Below are 25,128 nucleotides of genomic sequence, written 5' to 3'. Positions count from 1 at the left end.
TTTTTCTCTTAAGGGATCTACATCTCAGGGCTCCAGGAAGTCGAGTACATTGGCAACAAGGCTGTTAAGTGTCTGGAGACTTGCAGATGTCCACCTAAGCAATTCAACTTTTTTCCTGCATATTTGATGAGTTTTTTGTGTTTTGACATGTATGTCTACATATGTGTTCATAAACAGGGTTTCTACAACTTAAGGCATGTTAAATTTAGGACTTCTTTGATACGTTTTTAATGCCACAGAATGAAATATAAGACCAATTTTACAATACCAAATTAATAATAATAATGGAAAAGAACAGCAAACACAACAATATCAGTAAGTAAATTGTAAAATAAATAAATAAATAAATAAAATGAATTAAAATAAAGAATAAAAATGGGTTAGATGTCCTCCCACGTCTCAGCATTTTTAAGACTTTTGAAAAATTAATTTGACACTTTAATACCAATTAAGGCATTATATTTAGATAAATTAAATCAATGCTTTTCAAGGATCCAAGGACAACCCTGAAAAAGTGTCTTACCTTTTGAATTTCTCCGCTAAATTCTCCACAAAGTAGTAGATTTCTTCCCAGTGATTCTTCACACTGCCAGACCTAGGACGAAAAAAATAAAATAAAATAAAAAATGTGAGCTGTGTTCAGTATGAACAAAATATGAACTATAGTAAGCGAAAAAAATCCCAAAAGTAGCTTAGTGGTAATGAAAATACAACTAACATAAAAGCTGTGAAGCACATTTTTCCTTAATCCAAACTAGCAGCTAGCTTAGTCATGGTAGCAATTGTAAAAACCTAATTTCCACATATCTGTGAGTTACATATGATTTCTTAAGCTAAAGTCAATCAAAATATCAGGCCTTAAGCTTTCTATCAGACACACTAACCTCCATATGGTAGAGCAGTCAAAGAAGATAATTACAGCTTTGTTAGCCAAAAATGACAGGGGGTAGAATCATTAGCTCCACAACAAGAACAAGCTGTAATGTCCTCTGGGCAAAAAAAAAAAAAGCCTTGTTACAGTAACTTTACTATCCGTAACCATTATTTTAGAATGGACAGACGTCCCTGTTTTTGGTGGCCTGTCCCTGGCTGGAGCTGTCCCTGGAAATGTCCCCATTTTTAACTGCAGGGCTGCTAACTCTAAACTGACTGTTAGACTTGCGCACTTTACATGCTTCACACGCTCTTGCGCAACAAATCCATGGGTGGATTACGAGACAATGGGCCCCTGGGCACACAAATAAAAAAGACCCCACCACCTCCATAAAAAAAAAAAAGAAAAGAAAAATCTTGTTTTGTGTGTCTTTACAATTATCATGTTGGCTATCTTTTTTCTTTTTTTGGTCTCTTTGTGGTAATTGTGTAGTTATTTATTTTTTATTTTATTTTTAAAAAAAGATAATTTCATGTTTTTTTTTATCATATGGGGTTGTTTTGCTCATTTTTGTAGTTATTTTATGTTTCTTTGCGTTAATTTGCATCTCTCTGTAGCAATTTAAGTCTCTTCCTGTATGTAGTTGTAGCCTCCTCCATGCTACATATACAGAAAAAAAGTATAAAAAGATATAAAATGTTCCAATAAATGACTAATTTTTATTTAAGTTGCATATACCTTCAGAAACGAATATATATATCATATATATATATATATATATATATATATATATATATATATATATATATATATATATATATATATATATATATATATTATTTATTATTTACATATTTATAAATATAGAAATAAATATATTTTACTCAAAATATAATTCTTAATTATTGTACATTTTAATAATTTTACATTATATTTCAAAAAACATGGGGAAAACAATATAAAAGTAGAACTTCCCTATAGAAATAAATAAAACATAAATATAGTATGTATTGTATCATACCAAACTTTATCAGTTGGCCTGCACCATAGTTTATTGTGATAAAAATATTAAAAACTAACCATAGTCAAATTATACCAAAACTGTCCTCCTTGTTCAATTTATTAGATGATGACATTGAATATTTAATGAAAATTTACCACCAAACTGGAAATGTTGCTGGTTGTCATTGATGACTTCTGGTCACCTAATATTATTTGTAAAAAGAAAAGGAAAAGAATATTACTTTTATTCCATAGTTACTATCAAAAGTTAGAATTGTATTCCTCTGTCTAGCTTGTAATAGATAACTTGCTCCTTTAGTAAACAACAGAGGGAAGGAAATTAAACCAAAATGTCATGAAGAGCATGAAGCATCCCGTTAAATCAATTAGCCTGCACTATACATCAGGAGCTTGTTGAGATAAAAGAGGCTGTTGGCGTGGTCTGGTGTGTAATGTTTGACCCTGCTGTATCCTGAATGAGGCCCTGGAGGCTGAGGAAATAGGTCCTGGTCTCCCCAGGGAAACTGCCATAAAACTGAACTATTATAAAAGAAAAGAGTCCCTATGGAGCTGCCTTCATTTCCTCTGGGTGGACTGTGTCTGCATGTGTGTTTGTAGCCGTTTCATTAAGGAAGAGGGCTTCTGGCATGATGTGACCAGTCAGCAGGTCATCTGTTAGCTAACGAGAGAGCCAGAGAGATGACACATGGGAAATGAGCTAATTGACTGTGGTCAAACAAGAGGCCTGTTTAAAGGCTTACTGAAAATAAAGTGACTGGATGTTATTCTAGGTGCTGCTGAACTGATGTAATGGCATTAGACACACTGGGATGAGCCAGCACTGATGTGTTGCTATTTCTCAGTGTGGAACAGGAGGTCAACACCATTTTTATCCACAAGGATTAACTGGATTTCAATTTATTGGATAGTTTCCAATTGACATGCAGTCCACTTTTTTTGATTTATGAGGGGGGGATGGATGAATTAAAAGGGGAAGACATAACAAATACTTTTGTAGGCAGTGATGACTGATGTGTTTTTTACTTTACCATCAGGGAGGGGCATACATATTTCAATGGTTGTATTTTGTACTTATGTTGGCAGTTTCTTTTTAATCTTCTTTTTTTTTCTTTGAATTTTTCTGTACATTTATTTCCTTTAAGGATTTTGGGGAAAGATTCTCTGTAAAGATTTTTGACTTTTTTTTTTTTTTAAATAAATTGCCAATTTTTTTTGATTATTTTTGAAGAATATATGCCCTCCAAACCTGTGGGCCACATGTCTGGAAGGCATACTTTTTTAAAAACTTTAAAAAATTAAATTTTTTATCTTAACCGGAAACTGTGAAAACAGAACTAATCATTGGATTTTTAAATCCAAATCCATTTTTCAACAGTCCTGGCATACATTATGTTGGATGACCCCTTACATCAGAATAAAAAACCTTAACAAATCTGAGTGTAAAATGTTGACCTTTCATCTATTTTTTTTATTCTATGTCTCATTTAAAATTTGCCAAAAAAAAAAAATAAATAAAAAAAACTTTGTTTGCATGAACTAACCAACTTTCATCACCAGAAGTTTAATGTCTAACAACTAATATATGGTTGAGGGAGTGTCATGCATTTTCCACCAGTCAAGCTCAAGGAAAAAAAATATTTGTAGCTTTGGGGAGGATATAAACAAAAGAAAGAAAGAAAAAAATAAATCATCCCCCAGCCCCCCCGCTCTGATAAATAAAGATCAGTCCCTTAGTTGTACTTCAATGTATTGGTGAATTTCCATTACATGCACTCCACTAAAGAGTCTTTATTATTAAAACCAAACATATAGAACTGGCTTCTTATTACCTTCATTGTTGACTGCAAGAAATCACGTTTGAAATGTATGAGAGTTTATGGGATCCAGACTAAACACAGTCCCTGTTATCCTAGCTTACCTTGGAGTTTTATCATTTCCCAGCATGCCAGACATAATAAACATAATGAAGTACTTCTGGCTTATGGGCTTTTCATGATGAGAAAACATTTGTTCAGTAAATGAGATTACTACCAACAAGGTTTATTTTCTGTTCAATTATTTGGAATATTTGAAGATACAGAAACCGACAGAATCTTAACAAGTTGCTTTGGAAAACAGCACCTGCTTCATGGCCAAACTTGAAATGGTAATGAATTGTGACTAATGCTATTTGCCTTGCAATTAAGTGTCTCAGGGGTTATACCCTATGGTCTTTTTGTATTATTGTTTGGCAGCGGAGGGGTCACTATTTGGCTAGGCTTAAGGGGTTAGACACAGCCAGGGACTTTCCCATCATGCCTCAGTCTCTCATGTATCTTTATCCTGCCAAATAGGTCTCTAATGACAAGAAGAATACTAGGTGTTTGTATTCTTCTACTCCCCAGTTTTGACTGGTCACCCCCAAATCAAAAATACATATTTTTCCTCTTACCTGTAGTGCTGCTTATTAATCTAATTTGTTTTGGTATGAGTTGCAGAGTTTTGGATATGTGGGCTGTAGAGATTTCTGCCTTCTCTCTAATAAAATGGAACTAGAGGGCACTCGTATTCAAAGCACCAACAATACTTTTAAAACACTCAACAGCAATGTCTCTTTTCAGAGATCATGACCTGGTTGCTCAAGATAATACACAGACCTTATTGTGAGTAGTTTCATGTAGGAACTATTTTCTTTCTACTGAACTCCACCTGCCAACCATATCGCTGTGCAAAAAGTGCATCTACTCAGGAACAAGAAACTCGTGACAGTACGAGATTTAAACATTAATGCCATCTTCCTCTTTCTTCTTATTTTCAAGCTAAGGATAATCCACTGAATTTGGTGTGAGCAGTTACTTGTAGGAACTATTTTCTCTCTACAGAGCTACACCTGGCATCAGAATCACCATGCAAAGAAGTTTGCATCAACTCATGGATGAGAGGCTCGTAACAGTGCAGAATGTAAACATTAATGTCACCCTCCTCATCCTCCTTTTTTTGGAGCTCAAGATAATCCACAGACCTTTTTATGAGCAGTGTTAAGTAGGAATTATTTGCTTTCTACTGAACAACAACCACCAACTGTATCACTGTGCAGCAGGAATTGTGCATCTACTCATGGTAGAGAGGCTCATGAAAGCATAGGATATAAACATTATTGGCCTCCTCATTGTTCTTTCTTTTGGAGCTCAAGATAATGCACAGACCTTGCTGTGAGCAGTTTCATGGAGGATCTATTTTCTGTCTACCAACCTACACCTAGCAAACATAGCACCATCCAGAAGGAAGTGTGCATCATTAATGGTAGCTCTACTGTAATATTAGCTAACTCAGTGGTGCCAAGTGAGCTCGCAATAGATGCACGCTTCCTTCTGCTTGCATGATTTCAGTTGGCATTCAGTCGACAGTAAGAAAACTAGGTTACAATTTCTGCTGTTGAGTTTCTCAAATATATTTTTGGTGCTTTAAGCACCACAAGTCAAGTGCGATCTAGTTACATTACCTTGGAGAGAGGGCAGACATCTCTCTAGCTGATTTCCCCAACACTCAGCAGCTCACACCAAAACAACAACAAACAACCAAAACATTCTAGATTGATAAATAGCAATAAAGGTTTGAGGAAAATCTATATTTTGGATTTGGGGTTGAGCACTTTCTTTAAAAGGGTACAAAAATACTTTTAACTGTTGCATAGCTCATATAATATCTGCAAGAGGTAGATAAAATTGTCTATTGGCCATTATTTTTGGAGAAACTGAACTGTTTTGGCATTTAAAACTCGTAACAATCACTCCAGAACTATAAGCATTTCACTGAGAATCAACACGAGAAACAGTAGCTGAAACAAAGCCAGCTCACACTTCAACTTGAAATCCAAGAAAAGCAAACACACTGATTGCTCAAAAGGCAGTGAGCTACTTAAAAGAAATACCTTTCTGAGGCATCACACTTCTGCCAAACCTAAAGGTTCAGATTTAGGTTCCCTGAGGCCACCCATGTATGAAATATCTAGACCCTTATTGCAAATACAATAACAGCATCAACAATAATTAATCTAGTCCGAACAGATACAAATGCTGGTCAAGTAATCCTCCTCACTAAGCATTTTCTCAGTGTTATTGTTGATCTAATGACATGGCTCGTTCCCCCACATCAAGGCTGACTGAGAACAGAAAGAGGACAAGACCTTACAAGCTCAACAAAATCCTCCCAAAATATAAAAAGCTTGAGGTGGAGGAGGAGAGATGTTTAGCTTGGATGTTCAACAAAATGTGCAACGCAAACAGAAACAGTCACACACACACAGACAGCCTCTGACCTGAAGGAACAGCAGTAGCCAGTTTCTTTTGCAAATTGTTCCATTACAGCAACAGAGAAGGAGGGAAAAAAGTCTGGTGAAACTTCCCTGCAGCTAATAGTTATGTCGAGGTGTGGGGATAATTTTTGAGTATTTATTTAACACCAGGGTGAATGTGAGGACTCCCACCTTTGGTTTTCAGCTGCTTTATCTTTATTTCTGAACCACAATAGCTCTTGTTTGCCTTGGAACGGTTTGATTGTCTGAGGTGGCTGCAGTCGTGGGACCGAGGCCTAGCTTGCAGTTTCACTCACCTGTCCAAACAGCGTTGGGAAAGGAAGTGGGCCATTTTGTTCTATGATTCTTGATGAAACAATTTTATGCGGCGACTTTTTCCCCCCTAAATCCTTTGATCTAATTTTAATGGTCTGAGTTCAGCTCTCGTGTTTAGCGGTTTGGGGTTTTGGACACAGAAAATAAAAGTTTCCTAGGGGTAAGGGCGTCACGATTTGCCGACAAAGTGATCAAGCCCTAACAGCAGTTTGATGTTATGTCATAGCAAATTGTCAAAGCCGAGTGACAGTGTTTTCTTGATTTGACAGATTCACAGAGCAAGATGAGGAGCATATGTATGGCCATAAGCCATCTGAGGGCTGAGAGGAAAAAAAACAAAATAGAAGAAAAGGAAGGGAAGAGCAAGGGAAAGATAAAGAGCCTTATCGGTGAGATTACAGTACATTCAGCTGATTTCAGATAATGGGAAAAATCTGTTGGCTCGGTCGCAAACATTCTCTGCCAGAGGAAACATGCCGATGATCTGATAAAAACTTCAACTGCTACAGCCAACACAGCTGGCATACAAAACAGCCTGAAGCTCCAAAACCATCAAACACAAAGGAAGGTGTAAACAACCGATTAAGACTGTTTTCACACCAAATCCTTTTGGTCTGGTTAAAACAGATTTAGGTCTGTTTGCCAGATTAGTACGCTTTGTTTGGGCTGGTGTGAAAGCTGTCAGTTGAACCCAGGTGCAGATCAAATAACCAAACCAAGATGGGTCTTGGTCTGCTGTCAATTGGACTATAAAAAGCAAAAATATCACACACAGTTTTTTATGACAGCAGATATGTGATTTAAGCCCGTTTTCACGCCAAACTTGTCAAATACTGTCACTCTGTCAGTGCTTTCGGCGTACAAGTGTGATGCCAAAAGCCACCTTCTGCATCCAAATGGAATGCAGCTGGACAGCATAATAAATCCATCTGCTGGTTGTGAAATCTGTCTGCGAAAATTGGCTCTGTGGTAAACATATAGTTATGATACTTACATGTTTTCTTCAGCAAGATAATGTCCACAAATGAACATCACTTTCAGGATTGAAACCTCAATGCAATCGCCAGAAGTCAAACACTAATGTTAGACTATGAACAAACTATATTACGACAACGTCGCCAACGCAACAAGGGCGTACTCAGCGCAGTTTGGCATGATGTCATTCTGTAGTCTCATTTTGCCAGCGACCACCTTTTTAAGACACATAAAAGCTTCAGAATTCACAGTAGGGTATTTACTGACGTATTTTATGTCATAGAACCAAATGTGAAAGTCTCTTAAGCTTGTGTCAACAACAGACCCTTTTTCAGCCTTTTACCGAATTTTTTTTTTTTTTCAAAAATCCATTGATTTTGTGTTGAGGGAAATATTAACTGATTTCCAGGTTTCTATGCAGGTTTTCTATGCATGAGCAAGGGGGATATTTAACTGATTGAAAAGCTGTTAAAATTGCTGTGCTTGTATGCAACTTAGTCTACTTTGTAAGTCCATTACGTACATTAAAAAGTTCTTGTAAACTGTTCACATACACTGCAACAATGTCATGTCATCATTTTTTCCTGCCTTGGTCTTAACCAAATAAATCGAACTAAAAGTGTAACAGTGGCATAAGTCAATGTGTGGTTAATGTAATTTTATTTGACTTAAGTTATTTTTACAGGGACCATAGATCCAAAAAGCTGGGGTGCCCATGTGACCCTGAGGTTCAAATGGCACCAATCACGAACCACAGTGCTGGCAGTTCAAGTACGACTGGAGAACATTGTTGCGTCTCTCTCCACCTCACTCACTGTTGTCTGTCAATTGAACACTAAATGCCCCTTACAACAATGCAAAAGCAGCCTACAAAAATGTTGCTCTTGTCTGAGCAGATTTATCTTAATCCACTATCCACTCTCTGTGGTCCAAATTACTTCATTAATAAGACATTAAGGCTTCCATAGGAATGTATTTGAGGTTTGGCCTTGCTTAATTGACAGCCGTTCAGCTGTGATGTTCACAGCTGGCTCAATCAGCTTCAACTCCACCCAGGCACCAACTAATAAAAACAATCTTGAAGTGAACCAAAATCCAAGTTTCATCATAGATTCTACTTTTTCTTCAGTTTGAAGTTATACTGGCCACTAAATCTAAAATACTTAATTCCCTCTGCTGCTGCATCTAACATTCAGGGCAGTGATTGGGTGTTCCCAAATAGTTTTGGGCACAAAGGGAGGTAATACGCATCATTACTGTTCAGCGGTGCTAAACAGACCGTGTCAAGAGGAGACAGGAATTTTGCTAGATGTCCCCCAAGGGTCCAGGAAGACCTGAGGACCAAAAAACATCTTCAGTCATTTAAGTAATGCCTTTTTCTGCTGACTGGCTGCTTTTGCAAATGCTGGATGTATAGAAAGTGTATGTACTACACAAAGAGAAAGAGAGAGAGAAAGTGTGTGTGTTGAGGAGCGTGTAAATTTCATTTGGAGGAGGGTACGGAGTTTAACAGAAAGACCAAACTAGTAAGTTGATGTGTACTTTACATTTATGCTGGTGATTTTAAAGCATGTACAGTTTTGTATGTTATTCTAATATTCCAGCAGCCCTCTGGTTTCTATTTATTTTCATAGAGTATGTAAATCAATTGGCTGAATCGTGACGCATTCTTGAGCTGTGCATCACATCTGGTGTGATGTTCCATCACAGTGACTGCCAAGTGTTACATTACTGTTGCATGGTAATAAGGTACAGTTGGTAATTTTTTTGATAATATGACCAAATACATTTTTTTAAGATATGTCATCATGTCCTGACAGTAGTACATGAGGTAGATAATCTGTATAAAAAAAAAAAGAAATCATGCTCCTCTGCCCTCTCATAATGCTTTTAAGGGCATTTGCAAGAATTACAAAAACAACCAATCAGAGCTGAGGAGTCTCTAATGCAGCTGTCAATTATGTCAGTCATTGCTTGTGAACTTTAGTCTGACCGTCAAACTAGGCAGCACTGATCAAATATGAATCAAGGTCCTGCTATTGTCTGGATTATTTCCTTCCTCAGATGTTTTCAGGAACATATTTTAGTGTACTGTTAAGCTGTAACATGAGAACTTTTGCTCCAGTGGCCTAACAGAGCTATAACCGTAGCTTGACTTAGCTATGCATGTGAATGTGGTTGGCTGCAATGGGCAACTGTTTGGTGAAAACATCTCATATAAACTTAAGGCAAAACTGTGTTCTTCTGCTGCTCCCACGTGGCCATTAATTAATTGGTCTTTAACAGTAAAAACCGCCATCTTGAAAACATGCCTGCAATCCTTTAACTCCAAGAAAGGATATCACAGCTGAAGCCTGTTTGATATCAAGTTTCTTTAATTTCTCAACCAAGTCCACTTCTAACTACCAAGCAGACATGTCTCTCCCAGAGGGTAGTGGGATGACAGCATGTGGGAAAAAGCTCCATCGGTCAGAAGCCTTAGCAGCTCTCAGCTTCATTCTCACGGTTCAAAGTGTTGGAGAAGAAAAAACTGGGGAAAAAAACTCCACTAAGGAGGCTGTCAGCCATTCCAGCTGGGCCTACCCACACCACCCCAGCCTGCAGCCAATGATGGTGCTCCAATTTAACTGACTGGGCACAAGGATTTGTTTGTTTAAAACCACTAACCTACTTTTACAGCCATTGCAGAAGTCAAAGTCTTTACTGCGTGATTGCTGAGCTAATGCTGCTCTTCTATTCCAAAACCGAGAGGAATTGTTCGGAAAAAACTGTTGGATAACTCAGTGGCAGAAAGGCATGTGAAATGTGTGTCAGAAGATACAGATTTTTCTTTTTTCTTACTTTGTGATATACTTTTTTCCTCTGTAGACTGATTCAGAGTTTACCAGGGGGTTATGGATAGGAGTTAAAGTGTCATTCATTTTCTTTTAAACCTATTGTTTTGTTTTTGGCCCTGGAGGACTTCACACAGCACGAGATCCTTTTACAAGACATTTCTTCCTGCTGAAAACACCAAAACAGCACGGTGCAAAAGTGACAAAACACAGACTGAGTGTCATTCCACAGCTAGAACGTATTCTACTGCAAGACACAAAATATTTATGGACTGCAGCTGCAGTTTGGGCGTTGGGTCATGCTGCCTGAATCCTGGCAAGTCAGCGGAAAAACCAACCAGTGCGCCAACTTGTGACTCCATCAATAACAACAACAACAGTTTGAAGCCACGATTAGTGTTCTGAAAATAAACACAAGACAGTAATGACTGTGTTTTGGCTTGGGCCTACCAGAGAAAGATTATTATCAATAGCAGCAGCACTAAAGTGTTGTCGAAAGAGTATCTCTAAATCTTTGGACAATGATACTGCAGGAACACCAAGTAGGGCAATGAAGAGCATGGATTGGAGCGGTAATGGAAGTCTTGTGGAAACAAGATAAATGGAAAGAGCCTGTGGAAAAGAATGACGAAAAAGCAGACCAACATTGACACAAAAGGAAAAATGGTAAAAGACTGCTTGTAATACTTCATGTGTCTGTTTGCATGCTTGTTGACCTCTCAGTGATATTTGTATTAATGAAATACTACAAGGCTAATTTCTTTACTTACATTTGTAATCCATCCATAGATTCAACACTAACAGCAAAACTGTGCACTTCTCATTTGTGCCCAATCAATACAAACAAGATGGTTAAATTCAGTCTTCATCAAGAGGTGAATTCCTTTATCTCCCATCTGAATACACCCAAAGCCATTCCTCTGGCTCTGTGTTCCATATAAAACAGCAAGCTGGGGCCCGCTGCTCTGAATTAGCAAATATACATCCTTGTTGGTACATAAATTTAAGTGCGGGGCTTACGGGTATATACGAAATGATCACAGTGGCTTCTTTAAGGCTTTTTGGTTTCAGAAGTTGACAGCTTAATGGACACACAACCATCTGTCATTAAAACTTGTATTTCCAAAAGTCCTTAACTATGAGCGTCATGTCTTTGGAGTTCTGGTGGGAAAACTATCATCAGCCACTTGCATGCACACTTTATGCCAAGGTAGTGTGTGGCTTGTGGGACTGCAATGTTGATTTCCAGGTCAGATGGTTGGTTGGTCCATACTGAACAAATATCTAGACAACCATTAAATTAACTGCCATTACAATTTGCATCAACTTTCATGGTCACCAAACAATAAATTATAATAACTTTGGTGATCCTCTGACTTCTCTTTCTAGCATCATCATCAGGTCAAAATGTAATTTGTCCAATGCAATGCTTTATGATCACATAGCCTACCTACAAAACTTATGACATGAGCTCACTTTGTTTGGGTGCTAATTAGCATGTGTTAGCATGCTAACAGACTAAATAAAAATGGTTGCAGTGGTAAACATTATACCTGCAAAACATCAGCATGTTAGCATAGTCATTGTGAGCATGTTAGCGTGTCATGGTTAGCTTTTCCAGGGTATCAGACATTGACATGTAATGTTTTCAAGACATTTTTACCAAATGGACTTTTTAAAAATTCAAACATTAAGTGTGTATAAAGATTAGAATATATGTGGTCCTGTGCAACAGTAGGAATGTGATTATTAAAGTGAGATGGATTAAATTTTGCTAACATGTGAGCACAAGTATACAGTAAAGGACAATATAAGGTTCAATGGTAGGTTTAAAAATAAAAAAAAATGGGATTTTCACTAAGAAGGGCTCAACTGCACCATTGTGTATTGAGTGAGTGTAGCCTCACAGAGCCACTAGAATGGCTGTAGACTTTTATTCCAGTTTCTGTGTGACTTTTTTAGGCTACAGTAGTGGATAAACCAGTTAATTGGTGCTGTATATGTCTCATATACCACACACCACAACACAGGCATGTAAATGTGACATTGTTAACTGAGGATGGCAGGGTGTGACCATGGCAGGGTCATCCCTATGTACCTACAGGGCCTTGTCTAGCCCTTCATAGAGTTTTGAGCATGTCTCTTTATTTAAAAAACAACATTGTGCAAGTATAGTATTGGCTATCTAACAGTTCAAATAGCGAATAAAACCCGAAGGGACGTGGATGTTACAAATGCAGGTTGAATGGTAAAAATCCATTCTGCCAATGTGGAGACATCCATGTCTAAATCAAGAAAACTTGACCATAAATTTGAGGGTGTAGGTTTCAGGGAGTTTAACATCTGAGGGCTATTAGCTGTATGTGGGTGACTAACATATTGACCCAGGGAAACCGTGAACATTTGGCCTTGGGCAAAGAGATTGCTGAGAACATAAAACCCTTTGACAGGTTCCCTTAATGTGTCTTATAAAGAGAATACAGAGCTGGGGAACAAAAGATCCTGGGAACATAGATTTGTTCCAGAAGAAGAGAGAACTGCCCCTGCCCCTTTGACACCAAGTGGGTATTGTCACACCTCTACTTTCCTTTAGGGTTTCATATAGAGCTTTGCAGGACACTTAGCAAATGAGGATAGTGTGCCTCACTAAAACCCAAATTTTCCATTTGTCCCAGATTCAAACTGGCAACCAGTCAGGCATTAGCCACCTCCTCTACCCTTCAGACTGCAGCCACCCATCTCAGACAGCACTGTCCTACATGTTTGGGCCGTGCTGTGACATCATCTTCCCAAGTCTGCAATAAATGCCTTTGGAGTCGACTTTATGAGCCAACGCAGCGGTTATCTTTCCTCATTACTGTGAAGCATACGGTGCTGCAACACAGTGCCCAAAGTGTGTTTCTCATTCTTTATCAAACAGACCTATTCCAATTCCATCAGCTTTACCATGTGTACAATTTCTGTCCAGTTTAACACTACCAATCCTATCAGACAAGTTTCACCTCTACTGTGTTCCCAGACCTGCAGAAACTACCAAAATTAATGACTGGGCATAGAATAATAACAAAGTGACACACAAGAATTAAAAAAGGGGGAAAAGTTTAATGACACCAATAACTGATGACTTCCCTGTCTTGATTAAATTAAAGTTTAAAAGCAACACCCTGCTGATTACTACTGCACCATGCAATGGTTGTTGATTACCAGCTACTTATCATCATGGATTTTCACACTGTTATTGAGGTTTATCTTGGCATCTTATTGCTTGAAAAATGGAAATGGGATGACGCATATTGCTATCATATAGATATATATAAGCATATCACTGAACAACATATTCACATAGAATAGTTCATATGATATCCTACAAATTAGCGCCCTACAAATCACGTAATCCACCAATCCACCAATCCACCAACCCAACCCACCTCTTTACAAAGCTGCTCAGGACCACTCCCTTTAACTCCCATCTGCGCATTGGTCATGTGTTGGCAGCCAAGCGTACAGCAGTTAATAAGAAGATACTGCACTGAATATTGACCCTAAATGGTTCCTGAGTAATGACGAAGGACATATGATGTTACAGCAACCTGCTAGGAGGCGGTCAGGCGGTCAGGCGGTCTTTAATCAGACTCTGGCAATGGTCTATCTCTGGCACGACTCTGTGCATTTAAAGTGGTAATGGAAATCAATGTGACCTAGGTTTTACTATGCAAAAACCAAAAGTGCCAATGTAAAAACCAAAGTGACAGAAAAGTAGTTATTTGTGTTTCACATTGTTGAAGGAAGGACAAATCAGTGCTCTGTATCCTCTTCTGCATACTCAAGCCAACTCCACACACACTTTATGTCTTCCATATAAATCAACCAGGGCAGAGAGTTCAGTCTCATAAAACCCACTCAGGCCTGAGGGATGAAGTCAAGAGGAGGCTGGAGCAGCTCTCTAATGAGCTTCCTCCTATTTGAAGTCCACCACCAATGTCTCAACCTTGTTAGTGAGCCCCAGAGTGGGCACCAAAGCACGCAGACCAGCTAACAATAGCATCTGACACTGAAAAGAAAAAAAAAAGCCGTTGCTTTATTTGCAGCATGTGTCAGTGTTTACCGCACAGCGCGAGCCAAACACAGCCCTCCACATCTGGGGAGCAGTCCCATGTTTTGTGTCCACCTCTACTCAAGAATCAAAAGGAATTAAGTCAAAAAAGCTATTAATTTCAGTGGCAAGTAAACTGTCACCTAGCTCTGATTCTCACTTAAGGTCATCAGTGTAAAAAACGTGAGCCCTTGAGATGAAGCCGTTAGTGGCATATGAGATTATATACAGTCACAAGTGATGCTAATCTGTATCCACTGCTTCCCACCCCCCAAACACACACACGAAATCAGGCCTTTAAAGGTGCTGCGTGCAACATTTTGTTCTCCAAATTAAAACCACATTTTCCATAAATGTTGTTGCTTCCTGTCCCTTCCTGTTCCCCTCCCCATTCCTGGCAATGTCCCATTAATGCAAGGAAGAAAGCTGACATAGCAATTTGCTTTAAATCCAGGTTAGGTAAACTAAATGTATAGTAGTAGAGCAGCAATAAAGTTTCTTATGGACTGTTAGGGCTGTATGCCAAATAGTTTTTAAAGCACAAATTTAAATGGTTTTATTTTGTAATTAATTTGCCAGCTACTTTTAAAGAAAATGTTTTCTTTAAAGTTTTTGGAAAGTTTTTTTTTTTTTTTTTTTTTTTTAATATTTTGAAAATGTATAACTATTCTTTTATAATACATTTTGGCCATTTTTTTTTTTTTAAAAACAACAACTTTTCAGCAGAAGAAAAGGTTTGCCAGTAATGTTTTCTTTTTTAAAGAATGCTTTGGCATTTCTTCCTTTTTTTCTTGAAGTTTTTCTATTCAAAAAGAAATAAAAACAAAATCACATCCCAGCCACCCCTCCTCTGATAAATAAAGATCGGTCCCTTATTGCTCACAATTTTTCCCCTGGGCTTAGAGTGATTGCTTGATTGATTACAGTCTTTTAAATTAATACAACAACAAGGTATAGTTTAGAAAATTCAACAGGTACAGCATCTTTAATTTGTGAGTTTTAAAAGATATTTTTGATTCCTTTATTAAATTACGCCTGAAAACACAAGTTACTGCAAGTATATAGACTAAACTGCAAAGTAAAGCCATTAAAAGAAAAGCAGGCACTCAAGGACAGTTTTTTCCCTGCTTTCCCCTGACATTTTATTTTCTCCCCTGTTGAAGTCCAGCGCTAAGATGTCACACAACCACAACATTTTTCCTATGTGGGCGTACAGAGAGTGGAAATGAAAGAGTGAACGGTGAGCAGTCACTGAGTAAAGAGCAAAAAAAAAATCCCTTTAGTATGAGGTTGGGAATAAAAAAAACAGCCTCTTTGACTTGGTGAGATTTTTTTTGCTTTTTCAGTACAATGAAAAAAAAAATGATGTGGAGAAAGGGGCCGTGGGGTTTAACTTGCAGAAAAAGGGAGCGATATCACTCGTGTTGCATCCAATTCGTCACCCCTCTTTTCGCTTATTCAGCAAACTGTACTCCGCAAGTCAGCCTCCTTTCCAGCGTCATTACGCACACGCGCGCACGCACAGATGCGGCTGTGCTTATCAGCTAAACTTTTCTTCTTTTTTTGAACAATCATGCTAGAAACTTAAACTTTTGTATATTTGACTTTATATTTAGAGATAAATTGTCTTTTTTTGCCATCAATTACAGCTTGGCTCAGCTTTGGCTAAAACAATATAAAATGAACAGAAACACGAAAAGTAGATGCAGATGTTGGCTTATTTTTGGTGTTTTACAGGCTTCTCCACACGGAAAACTGCTGCAGGCTAGTATTTCAGTGATGTACTCGTGTCGTTATGGATATAAAACTATTTCAAGCTGTTTCCACTTACTTATCAAGCACAAAATAGAGGTCAAACGCGCCCTGACAGGAACTCTCCTCCTCCTCCTCCTCGTCCGGCTGCTCCGGCTCAGGTCTTGATGGAGAAGAGAGCAAAAATAATCCGAATAAAACCAGAACAAGACGCATGTTCAACAAAAGTCTCGCCATCCTCGGGGTTTACAAAAAAAGTTAATTCCTTTGTTGATAAAATGAAAAAACAACCCAAAAGTTTGAGCGTCTTCTTACATCCCACAGACAGTTTGTGATTAAAGAGGCAGCGGTGCGCCCGAGACAAAAGAAAGGATGCAGGCGATGCGTCCGCGTCTCGTTTTACTTTGAGATCAATAAACAATCATGGCCACCCGCATCCCGGTCAAAAAGCCAACCGGAGAGATGCTTTCTCTTAATGGGGATGATTCAAAGTTTTGGATGTGACAGAATCCACAAAAAGTTTTAAAAACAATCTGCAGAAATCCAAACCAAGACGAGACAAAATGATGGAATGGGTGGTCCTTAGAAAAAATATGGATAAAAGTTTCCTGTCTAAATGTCTAAACGAGTAGAAAACGCTAAATGAAGCTGCAGAGCAGTGTTGGCGCTGGAGGAACTGGGAGCCCGGGGGACAGACTTGGCTCAAATGGACCAGGTTTCATATTTCAAACTGAGGAGGAGAGAGAAAGAGTGAAAATGGGTCAAGATCCTATTTTGCGCCTCCCTCACAGACCGGCGCATTTTGGATGCAGTGATAATTCTGAGAACTGTCTCTGTTAAAGGCTGAAGCCTATTTTCATTCATCAGTATAGCTACCTAAAACCAGTGTGTGCATGTATGTAGTTTTGCAGCATTTTGTCCTCATTAATCGCTGCAAGTTTGTTTGCTTTCTCTGTGCTGCTGCTGCCAGTTAATTACAGCAACAGCAACATCCTCTGTAATTATGCCACCATAAACCAGAAGCTGTAATGAGTGTGTGGAAAATATATTTACAGGGTACAACAAACACAAAATTTGTTTTCTTTTTTGTTCATTGGTGAGTTGCATGCTGTTGATAAACTGTGAAGTTTTAGGGACTGTTTGTTATTTGTGAGAGGGGAAGGGGAGTTATGTTTTTTGATTTGGCTTAAGGGAGGGACATTCAACTCTAAATGATTGTATTTTGTAGCTACTTCAAAACCCCACAGAACCTCAAAAGTAGGTTTGAAATGCATGTTTTTAAACATCTCCAAAAACACACTATTTAACACAGCCAGAAACTGTGAAATATGGTTATTTTCTGGTGATCGATAACACAGTCTTATCCCAACTCATCAAATCTAACCATTTGGTCAGTAGACTTTCACATCCACATATGACGTGCTGGGTATCCTCCTGCATCTGTTGTTGACGTTCAGGGACGCCATGTCAATTTATGTCTGTTACATACATATGTTACATATCTTTTTAAAATACACTTCTGTTTTAACAGGAAATGAACAGTTTTTGCTCCTTACATGTCTGCAGTATTTTTCAAAATAAACTTACAATGTTGGTAAAACCACCACTATTTATGTTTATTTACTTGTGAAATAACACATGATTAGGTTTAGGCAACAAAAGCACATGGTTAGGTTTATAAAAAAAAACAGAGAAAAATTATGATTTGGTTTGACATTAGGAAGTGAAAAGCAGGCTCTTGGGGGAAAGTCTGGGATTTGTTGGGCCCATCCACCTCAACTCCCATCCACCCAATAGGGACTTTTCAGCTCCTTATATTACATTGTTACTGGCAGTGTTTCAAACTGACTTCATCCAGCAGCGTATCATACTGCCATGACAGATTCCATCCGGCTGCATTATAAACTGACACATTTGCTAGCATATCATAGTGCCACCAAATGTTACATGTCTGTCTAGCTAGCGGCAGTTTGACGACTTCAGAGTGAGAATGGGGTGGGGGTAAAGTTTGGAAGATGGGGGGATAGATAGAAATCTTAAATTATTATGTATACCATGTAGCTGTATCAAGTTATAATCCTTAAGATATTTGTGAAATCAAACCCTTATGATCAGTGTTTTCTCGGCATTAGCCAGTTATTGTTAGTTGCGGGGTCCGTCATTCCCACTGAGGATTCAAATTGCCTTCATTCGCATGGAGGCTATTTGCGTTATATATCTTTTGCCTTGCCTTTTAAAAAAAACCCAAAAAAAACCCCCACTGAAATCTGTAACCTGTAGTAATACTTACAAAAATAAGCAACAACAAGCAATAATCATTTATTGTTTGTGGTTGGGTCCGCCATTGCTGCTGACAGTTCAAATTGCCTTCTGATGCAGGAGGCTTTTTGCATTATTTGTTTTTGCCCTTTTTCACTGAAATGTGGTAAAGGCTTATAATACTTTTACAAACAAGCAACAACAGCTGATAGCAATTTATTGTTCGTGGCGGGGTCCGCCATTCCGGCTGAGGATTCAAAATCCTTTCACACGCAGGAGTCTCTTACATTTTTTCCTATTTACTTTTTTTCCATTGAAATTTAGTAGGCCTGTAATAATACTTATACAAAGAAGTGTCAACAAAAATAATAGTTCCTTAGCTGCGCCTGCTAATGTTCCTTCTCCAGAGCCACTCTTTTTCTTGGAAATATTTGTATAACTGACCTTTAATTTGTTGTCCTGTCACTTTCACACAAACCAGGCAGACAAACAGAGTCCTAAAAAGTCAAAGCCTGACTTCTTCACACGTTAATCCAGTTGCAGAGCTTTAAGCTTTAGGCCACCCACCCCCTTCCACACATATACCCCTTTAACCCTTTGGCCCCTGCTTAAAGTCTCAGCACATGTTGCTGACTACCCCTCAACTGATCCCTGTAGTTTACAAATGAGAAAATAAATCTTAACATCCACTTCCAACCAAAATCACAACATTGCCAAATGCTGAATGCAAATTGTTTTTGTAATACAATTCATAACATAAATACAACATGTTGTATAGAGCTATATTCTCTTATATGTATGTACTCAAACTATGTACCCTATCTGGGTACATGATAAGAGATGCACTACAAAAATAATGAGATTATTTTATTTAATTTATGTTAATTATTGTAGAAATAATTGAGAGACACATTTAGATGAGTGGAGGTATGTATTTGGCACAAAAATATTTCTATTTCAACATTATTTTGATAAAACTATACTGGAAGACCTGGGAATTGATTGGTTCAGATTAAGATTAAGACACTTTGTTTACTACATGTTTAGTTTCTTTTTGGCATCCTGCTTGCACAAATATAAACACAGGTTTTGTCTTGTATCTGTTTCATTTTCATTTTCAAGTATTTTAAGAGCACATGGCTAGTTCTTAAAATAAGTGGTCAGAATCATTCTATAACTCAGGACCTAAACCACTAAAACCTCCAAAACTCATCCAGCAAACATGTCCTTGATATTATTACCCTTAGACTCAGAGTAATTGTCACTATTAAACTGTCACTGACACAGTTGAGGCTGCTTGGATGTACTGGCAAATTGACAGAAACAACATTGGAGATCCATTATGGACGCGAAATGAACATTCAGTTTACGGGCAACAGCTCAGGTGGACATGTGTCACTGTGCTGTGTGATCCATCATGACATTTTAGAGTGTCCTTTAATCGTGACCATCCCAAGACGCACCTTTGTACTAATGATGCTGTGTAGTCTGACACATCTGTCAGGGGGATGGAATATATCGAAAAGGAGAAGTGCTCACTGACACAGAATTTGAGAGACATATATAAATGCAACAAAAGTGTTGCATTTAAGATTTTGTTCAGTATAATTTGTTTCTGTATCACATTAAAAAGGGAACTATATGCACTTCACTGCAGATTTGATACACGATACATTAATAAAGGACTTTTGTAATGTTGTAATGTTGTAATGTTGTAAAACATATTTTCTCTGTCCATGTAAAACATGACCAACACACACTTTTGTATTTCAGTTGTCTTTTTTATTGTGTCTCACCACTGGAATTGATGCAACCCAAGTACAGGCCCATGTGTGCATAATGGACATACAGTATTATTTCCCATCACACAATGAGGACTTCGTGTGATGGTTTGCTGAGCAGAACAAAACAGGGATTACTTCACAGAGGTGTCAAAACCAAAACCTTCAACAGGATGTATGAATCGCAAACATAGCTGGGAAGCATTAATTGTCAAAAATGTAAATTTTTAAAGTTGTTTTAATTTTACAACTGATCTTTGACACTGAATTTTTCACTTCATAAAAGAATCAGCTTCTCAGCACCATTCATTCACAAAACCTTCAGCAGCCAGAGTAAAGCTCAACAGAAATAAGAACTAGAAGTAAATCCTGCTGTCGAACCTTTGCTCTACATTACCAACAGGCTAACAAGGCTTAGGTTTTGACATAATGAAGTACAGATTAAACTTTGTACTTAATCTACATTCTTTACTTCTTAAACAAGTCTAGATTCTAAATCTTGAAACTATTTGGCTGCCAAAGCAAAAGTGACTGTTGCAACCTCCCCTGGCTTTGTTCAGGATGTAGTTTACTTCTGGCCAGCGAAGTGTTTGTTGAAGATGCCCTTGGCGATCTCGAGGGCGGCGTCAGCTGAGACGGGAATGTGAGGTGCGATGCCAGCTCGCTCCCAGGCTGCCCCGGCGGCGGTGTCGGAGTGAACAGTGGGGATGCTGAGGAAGACATCAGTCTCACCAACTCTGAAGGTCTGGGGTGGGTGGGAAGCCCCGGCTGTGGCCTCTCCAACAACCATAGCGCGGCCGAGCTTCTTCATGATGTAAACGAACTCCTCTGCAGCGCCGGCAGTTGCTCCGCTGGTCAGGATGATCAGGCTCTTCTTGGAGCCATACCTTGTGCCTGAGAAATAGGATATGATGAAAACAGGACAACGTTAACAATGTGAGGCAGAAAAAGTATAGAAACGATGGGTAGGGGGTGAAAAGGGTCAATGTTGAATTGAAGGAAGGAAGTGGCATTTGTGATGGTATGAAAAAGGTGAAGGGTGATAAGCAATTTTGTTCGTTTGTTCATTGTTCATTCCACCACTAAAAGCAATTTTGTAGAAATCACATCTTCTTTCAATGTAGAAAACAGATAAGCACTGGAGTAATAAAGCCTTCTTCCTAACCAAACCTTCCATGAATAATAAAGTGGTCAATCAGGACATCTTTAGACCAGGCCCCCAGATACAGTGCAAGGCCTTGAAGTCAATTTTCATAGTGGCCTAAGTGGAATTAAAACTCCTGTGTACCATCATGTGATGCCATGGAGCCCAAAAATACTTTCCTTCATAGACTTACAAAAGGACAGAGACATCTCAATTTGGGTATGGACTATTTTGGTTAAACTTTTCTCATCCTTTGTTGCTGTTTGTTGTTTTTTGTTTTCTTGATTTTTTGTTTTTATTTGATGCCCCATGTTCAAATAAATTTCTAATAATAACATCTGTAAATCAGTGGATACATTTTTTGAGCTTCATATCCCTTAACTGTCAGGATATAATCCATTCGATCCAAAAGTTAGTAAAGTGCTGAACCACAAGTAACCAGCTGAGCCAGCAGAAATCTTCAGTGTGCTTGCTCTATTTGGGCCCATGGAGCAAGCACAATAGGGACTAACTTTTCAATCAACAGGGTCTTGCCGCCAACACTGCATCCAGGTCTCTTAATACACCCATACCTTAGACCTATTACTTGTTCGAACACCAATAATGTATTTCATCCCGAGAGCTTTACAGCTTATTGTGAAAAGTGCACAAACAGTTTAAAAGCGCAGAAAATTATTTCTGGTCTGGGGCAGCATATGTAATGTAAACATAACACTGATCACCTTTTATAATTACTGTATACTCCCAACTCATTAGTAAACACTTGCTAATTTTACACACCTGGTAAATATGGAGCAATGTTTGCATTCGTTCAGAGTTGTGTTTGTTGCAAATGTAAGTCCAATGGTAAATTACTTTAAGCTCTGTTTTTTGTCTACAGCAACTCTTGACAATATATGTACTAGCTAGCCACTAACTAAGGGCCTTGACACATCTAGCCTATAGTCGGCTGTTGGTCAATGTCATGCCATGTGTGAGCGTTAGTTACCAGTTGTTTCTGTGGTGTGTCTCAGGGTGTGAACACTAGTTAGTCTTTGGGGCAGTATTTTTTTGGCAGATTCAGCATGTTGAATTAATGTCAGAGACAGCAGAGCCTGTTGGTGAATGAAATCCCTGTAATCCCTGTAATTGACAGGTTGACTTGTTATTACGCTAACTGGGTTACTAACATCTTGAACCCACCCTCTTGGTCTTTTAGTTTCTTTTAGTCCTTTTTTTAATGATGAATACAGACTACCGACATCTGTTGGTAGGGAGTGATGTCTGTTGGATGTGTCTGGGCCTTAACAGGTATCTATGGCGCTATACACACAGATTAAAATGTAATTACTGGATTTTTTTAAAATTCTGATTACCAGTGAGTTCCGGCAGAGTCCGTAGCTCTGTGGTGGTGCCAGATGGTCTGTCATACAGCTTGTCCAGCAAAACCTCCTTGTCGGCATCAAAGAAGTAAGAGCAGAAGCCTGCGATGGCTGTTGTTGGACCACCAATGTTGTTCCTGCAAAAACAGTTGCAGTGTAAATATAGAAAGGAATGATCCTTTGTGAACTTGAAATAATCTGTTCATGATCCATTTTTAAAATTATGTATCTTCAGTAGGTAAATAGATAAGTTCTCAAAAACAATACTAACTTTTGCAAACTAACTATTCTATATTTAGTCATGAACTCATGAGCATTTGCAGCTTAAGCAGGTGCTTTGTTTCCCAAAATGGACATACTGCATTTTGAGCAGAAACTCTGACTTGCCCCTTGAGCAGGATTACTCACCTGAGATCAACGATCATGGCGTCAGTGTTGACAACTTTGTTCCAGACATGCTCAACAATAATCTGGGCGATGGCCTTGACCTCCTCGAAGTCTCCGAACATATCAAAGCGCAAGTAGCCAATGTTGTTCTCAAATATATCAGTGTGGAAGGAGACTTTGATCAGCTCAATGTACATCTCTGGAGAATAATTCTGTGGGAAAAGAAGCGAGAACTCAACATTTTTAATAAAGGCATGGCCAATATGTCTCAGTTAAAACAAATAAATAATGAAAAAGCCATGTTTTCAGCAGATTTTCATACATATTTCACATAATTCATATATTAAAATTGCTGTATATTAGTGTAGAAAAAGTAGAAGAATAATATCATAACCTCTCTCGACAAAACATGTTGCTCTAGTGCACTGCAAAATTCTGTTAACAGGACTTTTAAAGTGAAAAAATAAATTTTGACAGTTCCACAGATTAACTGCCCCACATCAACACAACAATGTCACCAGTACTTTTAGCAAAGTTTTGCACACTAGAGCATTTCTGTCTCTACAAGTAAAGAACTCATTAACTGAAACCTTTGTCAGTAAGTAAAAGCTCTATTTTAAGACACTTTCACAACCAAACCCCCCAAATCTTATGAAAAAGAGTCTCACCATGGGTGGCAGGGCTGGGGTGTTGCTGGTCGTCTTCAGGCTCTTGTCCCCTGACAGGGTCTTCAGGTCAGTGGAGAGCTTCACTTCCAGACTTTCCTTGGAGACAACCATGTTGTAATCGCCATTTGCCAGGAGCCCCTTCAACTTCTCTGCAACAGCAGCCCCAATATCTTCAAAGGCATAGTTGTCAGCAATCAGGGTTGCTGATCCCTCAATGATGGCTGGGACTTGGGTGCGGAGGGTGACAATTTTAATGGCGGTAGCAAGGGCATCCTCTGCATTGACCTCCACATCAGGGGTCACACCTGTAACCTCCCAGGTGGTGCCAGTGATAGGGTTTATGGACTTTGCAGTTGGCACAGTAACGTAGAAGTCAGTGTTGCCTACCTTGATTTTATCGAGTTTAACAGAGCCTCCGGCGGTCTTCTCGCCCACAATTGTGGCCCTCTTCAGGTTCTGGAGGCAGTAGGCAACATCCTCAGCAATGCCTTTGGTGTTTTTGCTGGTGAGGATAATGAGGGGTTTGGTAGTGCCATATCTCTCCCCCAGCAGTGCGGGCATAGAAAACATCTCTGTGGTGGTGTCTGAGGGACGGTCGTATATGCTATCAATGTGAATGGGAGGCTCGGCTTGAGTGAAGTAAGACACAATGTAAGAGATTCCTGTGATGTCCCCACTTCCGGTGTAGCGCAAGTCAAAGATGAGAGCTGAGGTTGGCAAGATTTTGTTCCAGACCAGGTCTAGGAGCAAAGGGCCAACCTTGTCAGCAACCTCCTCCCCAAGGATGTGATCGATCCTTAGGTAGCCAATGTTGCCCTCCAGGATGTCAAGCTTGATCGAGGTCTGGAGGACAGCAACGAGTTGCTCGGGGGGCAACGGAGGCATCTTTGGGGGAACCACAGGGACGTAGTTAGGCTCGTAGGTAACCATCAAGCGTGGGTCACTGACTGTAGTCTGGACTCCAGCACTGAGGACGTTTGCCAACGTTTCTGCGTCCGGGATATTGAGAACTTCTGTATTGCTGCTGGCTGCTTCAATTGCCTCCTGCATCCCCTTAAGCTTCTCTGGTGAGCAGTAATTATCCATGACAATTTTTGCCATATCTATGATGAGGTTGGGGTCAAACGAGGCATGGATAAAGAGGACATTCCCCAAAACCAGTAGAGATGCCAACAAGAAGACAACCTTTGCCATTTTTTCAGTTTAGTCAGACAAAAAGTGAGAAGAGGAGGTTGCTTAGCCAAGCCTCCGTCTCCGAGGAGGTTCTTTGTCAAATGGCACTGTTTTGGCTGCAAGGTTTCTGTTAACACACTCATAAGAGGATTTGCCCCACAATAAACCTTTAACCGCATTAGTGCTTCTGTAAGG

At 38.9% G+C, this 25,128-nt stretch overlaps 2 protein-coding genes across 2 annotated transcripts in view; both read right to left on the bottom strand.

The window, feature by feature from the left end:
• antxr1c (ANTXR cell adhesion molecule 1c) overlaps positions 1-16,870 on the bottom strand; it is a 51,144-nt gene extending 34,274 nt beyond the window's left edge. The window contains exons 1-2 of the mRNA XM_042507652.2: positions 16,240-16,870; positions 524-595 (exon numbers count right to left, since the gene is read on the bottom strand). Coding sequence (XP_042363586.2) covers positions 524-595; positions 16,240-16,397 — 230 coding nt within the window. The 5' untranslated portion in view covers positions 16,398-16,870. The remainder of the gene's footprint in view (positions 1-523; positions 596-16,239) is intronic.
• A 3,309-nt stretch (positions 16,871-20,179) lies between these two features.
• rbp3 (retinol binding protein 3) lies at positions 20,180-25,043 on the bottom strand. The gene is made up of 4 exons (XM_042508566.2): positions 23,761-25,043; positions 23,114-23,304; positions 22,700-22,842; positions 20,180-21,094 (listed from the first exon to the last, which is right to left on the bottom strand). Exons 1-4 carry the CDS (start codon positions 24,952-24,954, stop codon positions 20,769-20,771), a joined length of 1,854 nt encoding a protein of 617 aa, XP_042364500.2. The 5' UTR covers positions 24,955-25,043; the 3' UTR covers positions 20,180-20,768.
• Between the last annotated feature and the right edge of the window lie 85 nt (positions 25,044-25,128).

The sequence above is a fragment of the Plectropomus leopardus genome, chromosome 19 (assembly GCF_026936395.1).
Source record: "Plectropomus leopardus strain MGB_pleo_1.0 chromosome 19, ASM2693639v1, whole genome shotgun sequence".
Lineage (NCBI taxonomy): Eukaryota > Metazoa > Chordata > Actinopteri > Perciformes > Serranidae > Plectropomus > Plectropomus leopardus.
Note: the sequence above shows the minus strand (reverse complement) of the source record. Positions and strands in the feature narration are given on the sequence as shown.

Excerpts from the sequence above, each read along its gene's own strand:
- rbp3 (XM_042508566.2), bottom strand. The coding sequence starts at position 24,954 with ATGGCAAAGGTTGTCTTCTTGTTGGCATCTCTACTGGTTTTGGGGAAT. Across the intron at positions 23,305-23,760 it reads CCCCAGCCCTGCCACCCATG|AATTATTCTCCAGAGATGTA; the intron begins GTGAGACTCTTT and ends CTTTTCCCACAG. Across the intron at positions 22,843-23,113 it reads GCCATGATCGTTGATCTCAG|GAACAACATTGGTGGTCCAA; the intron begins GTGAGTAATCCT and ends CTGTTTTTGCAG.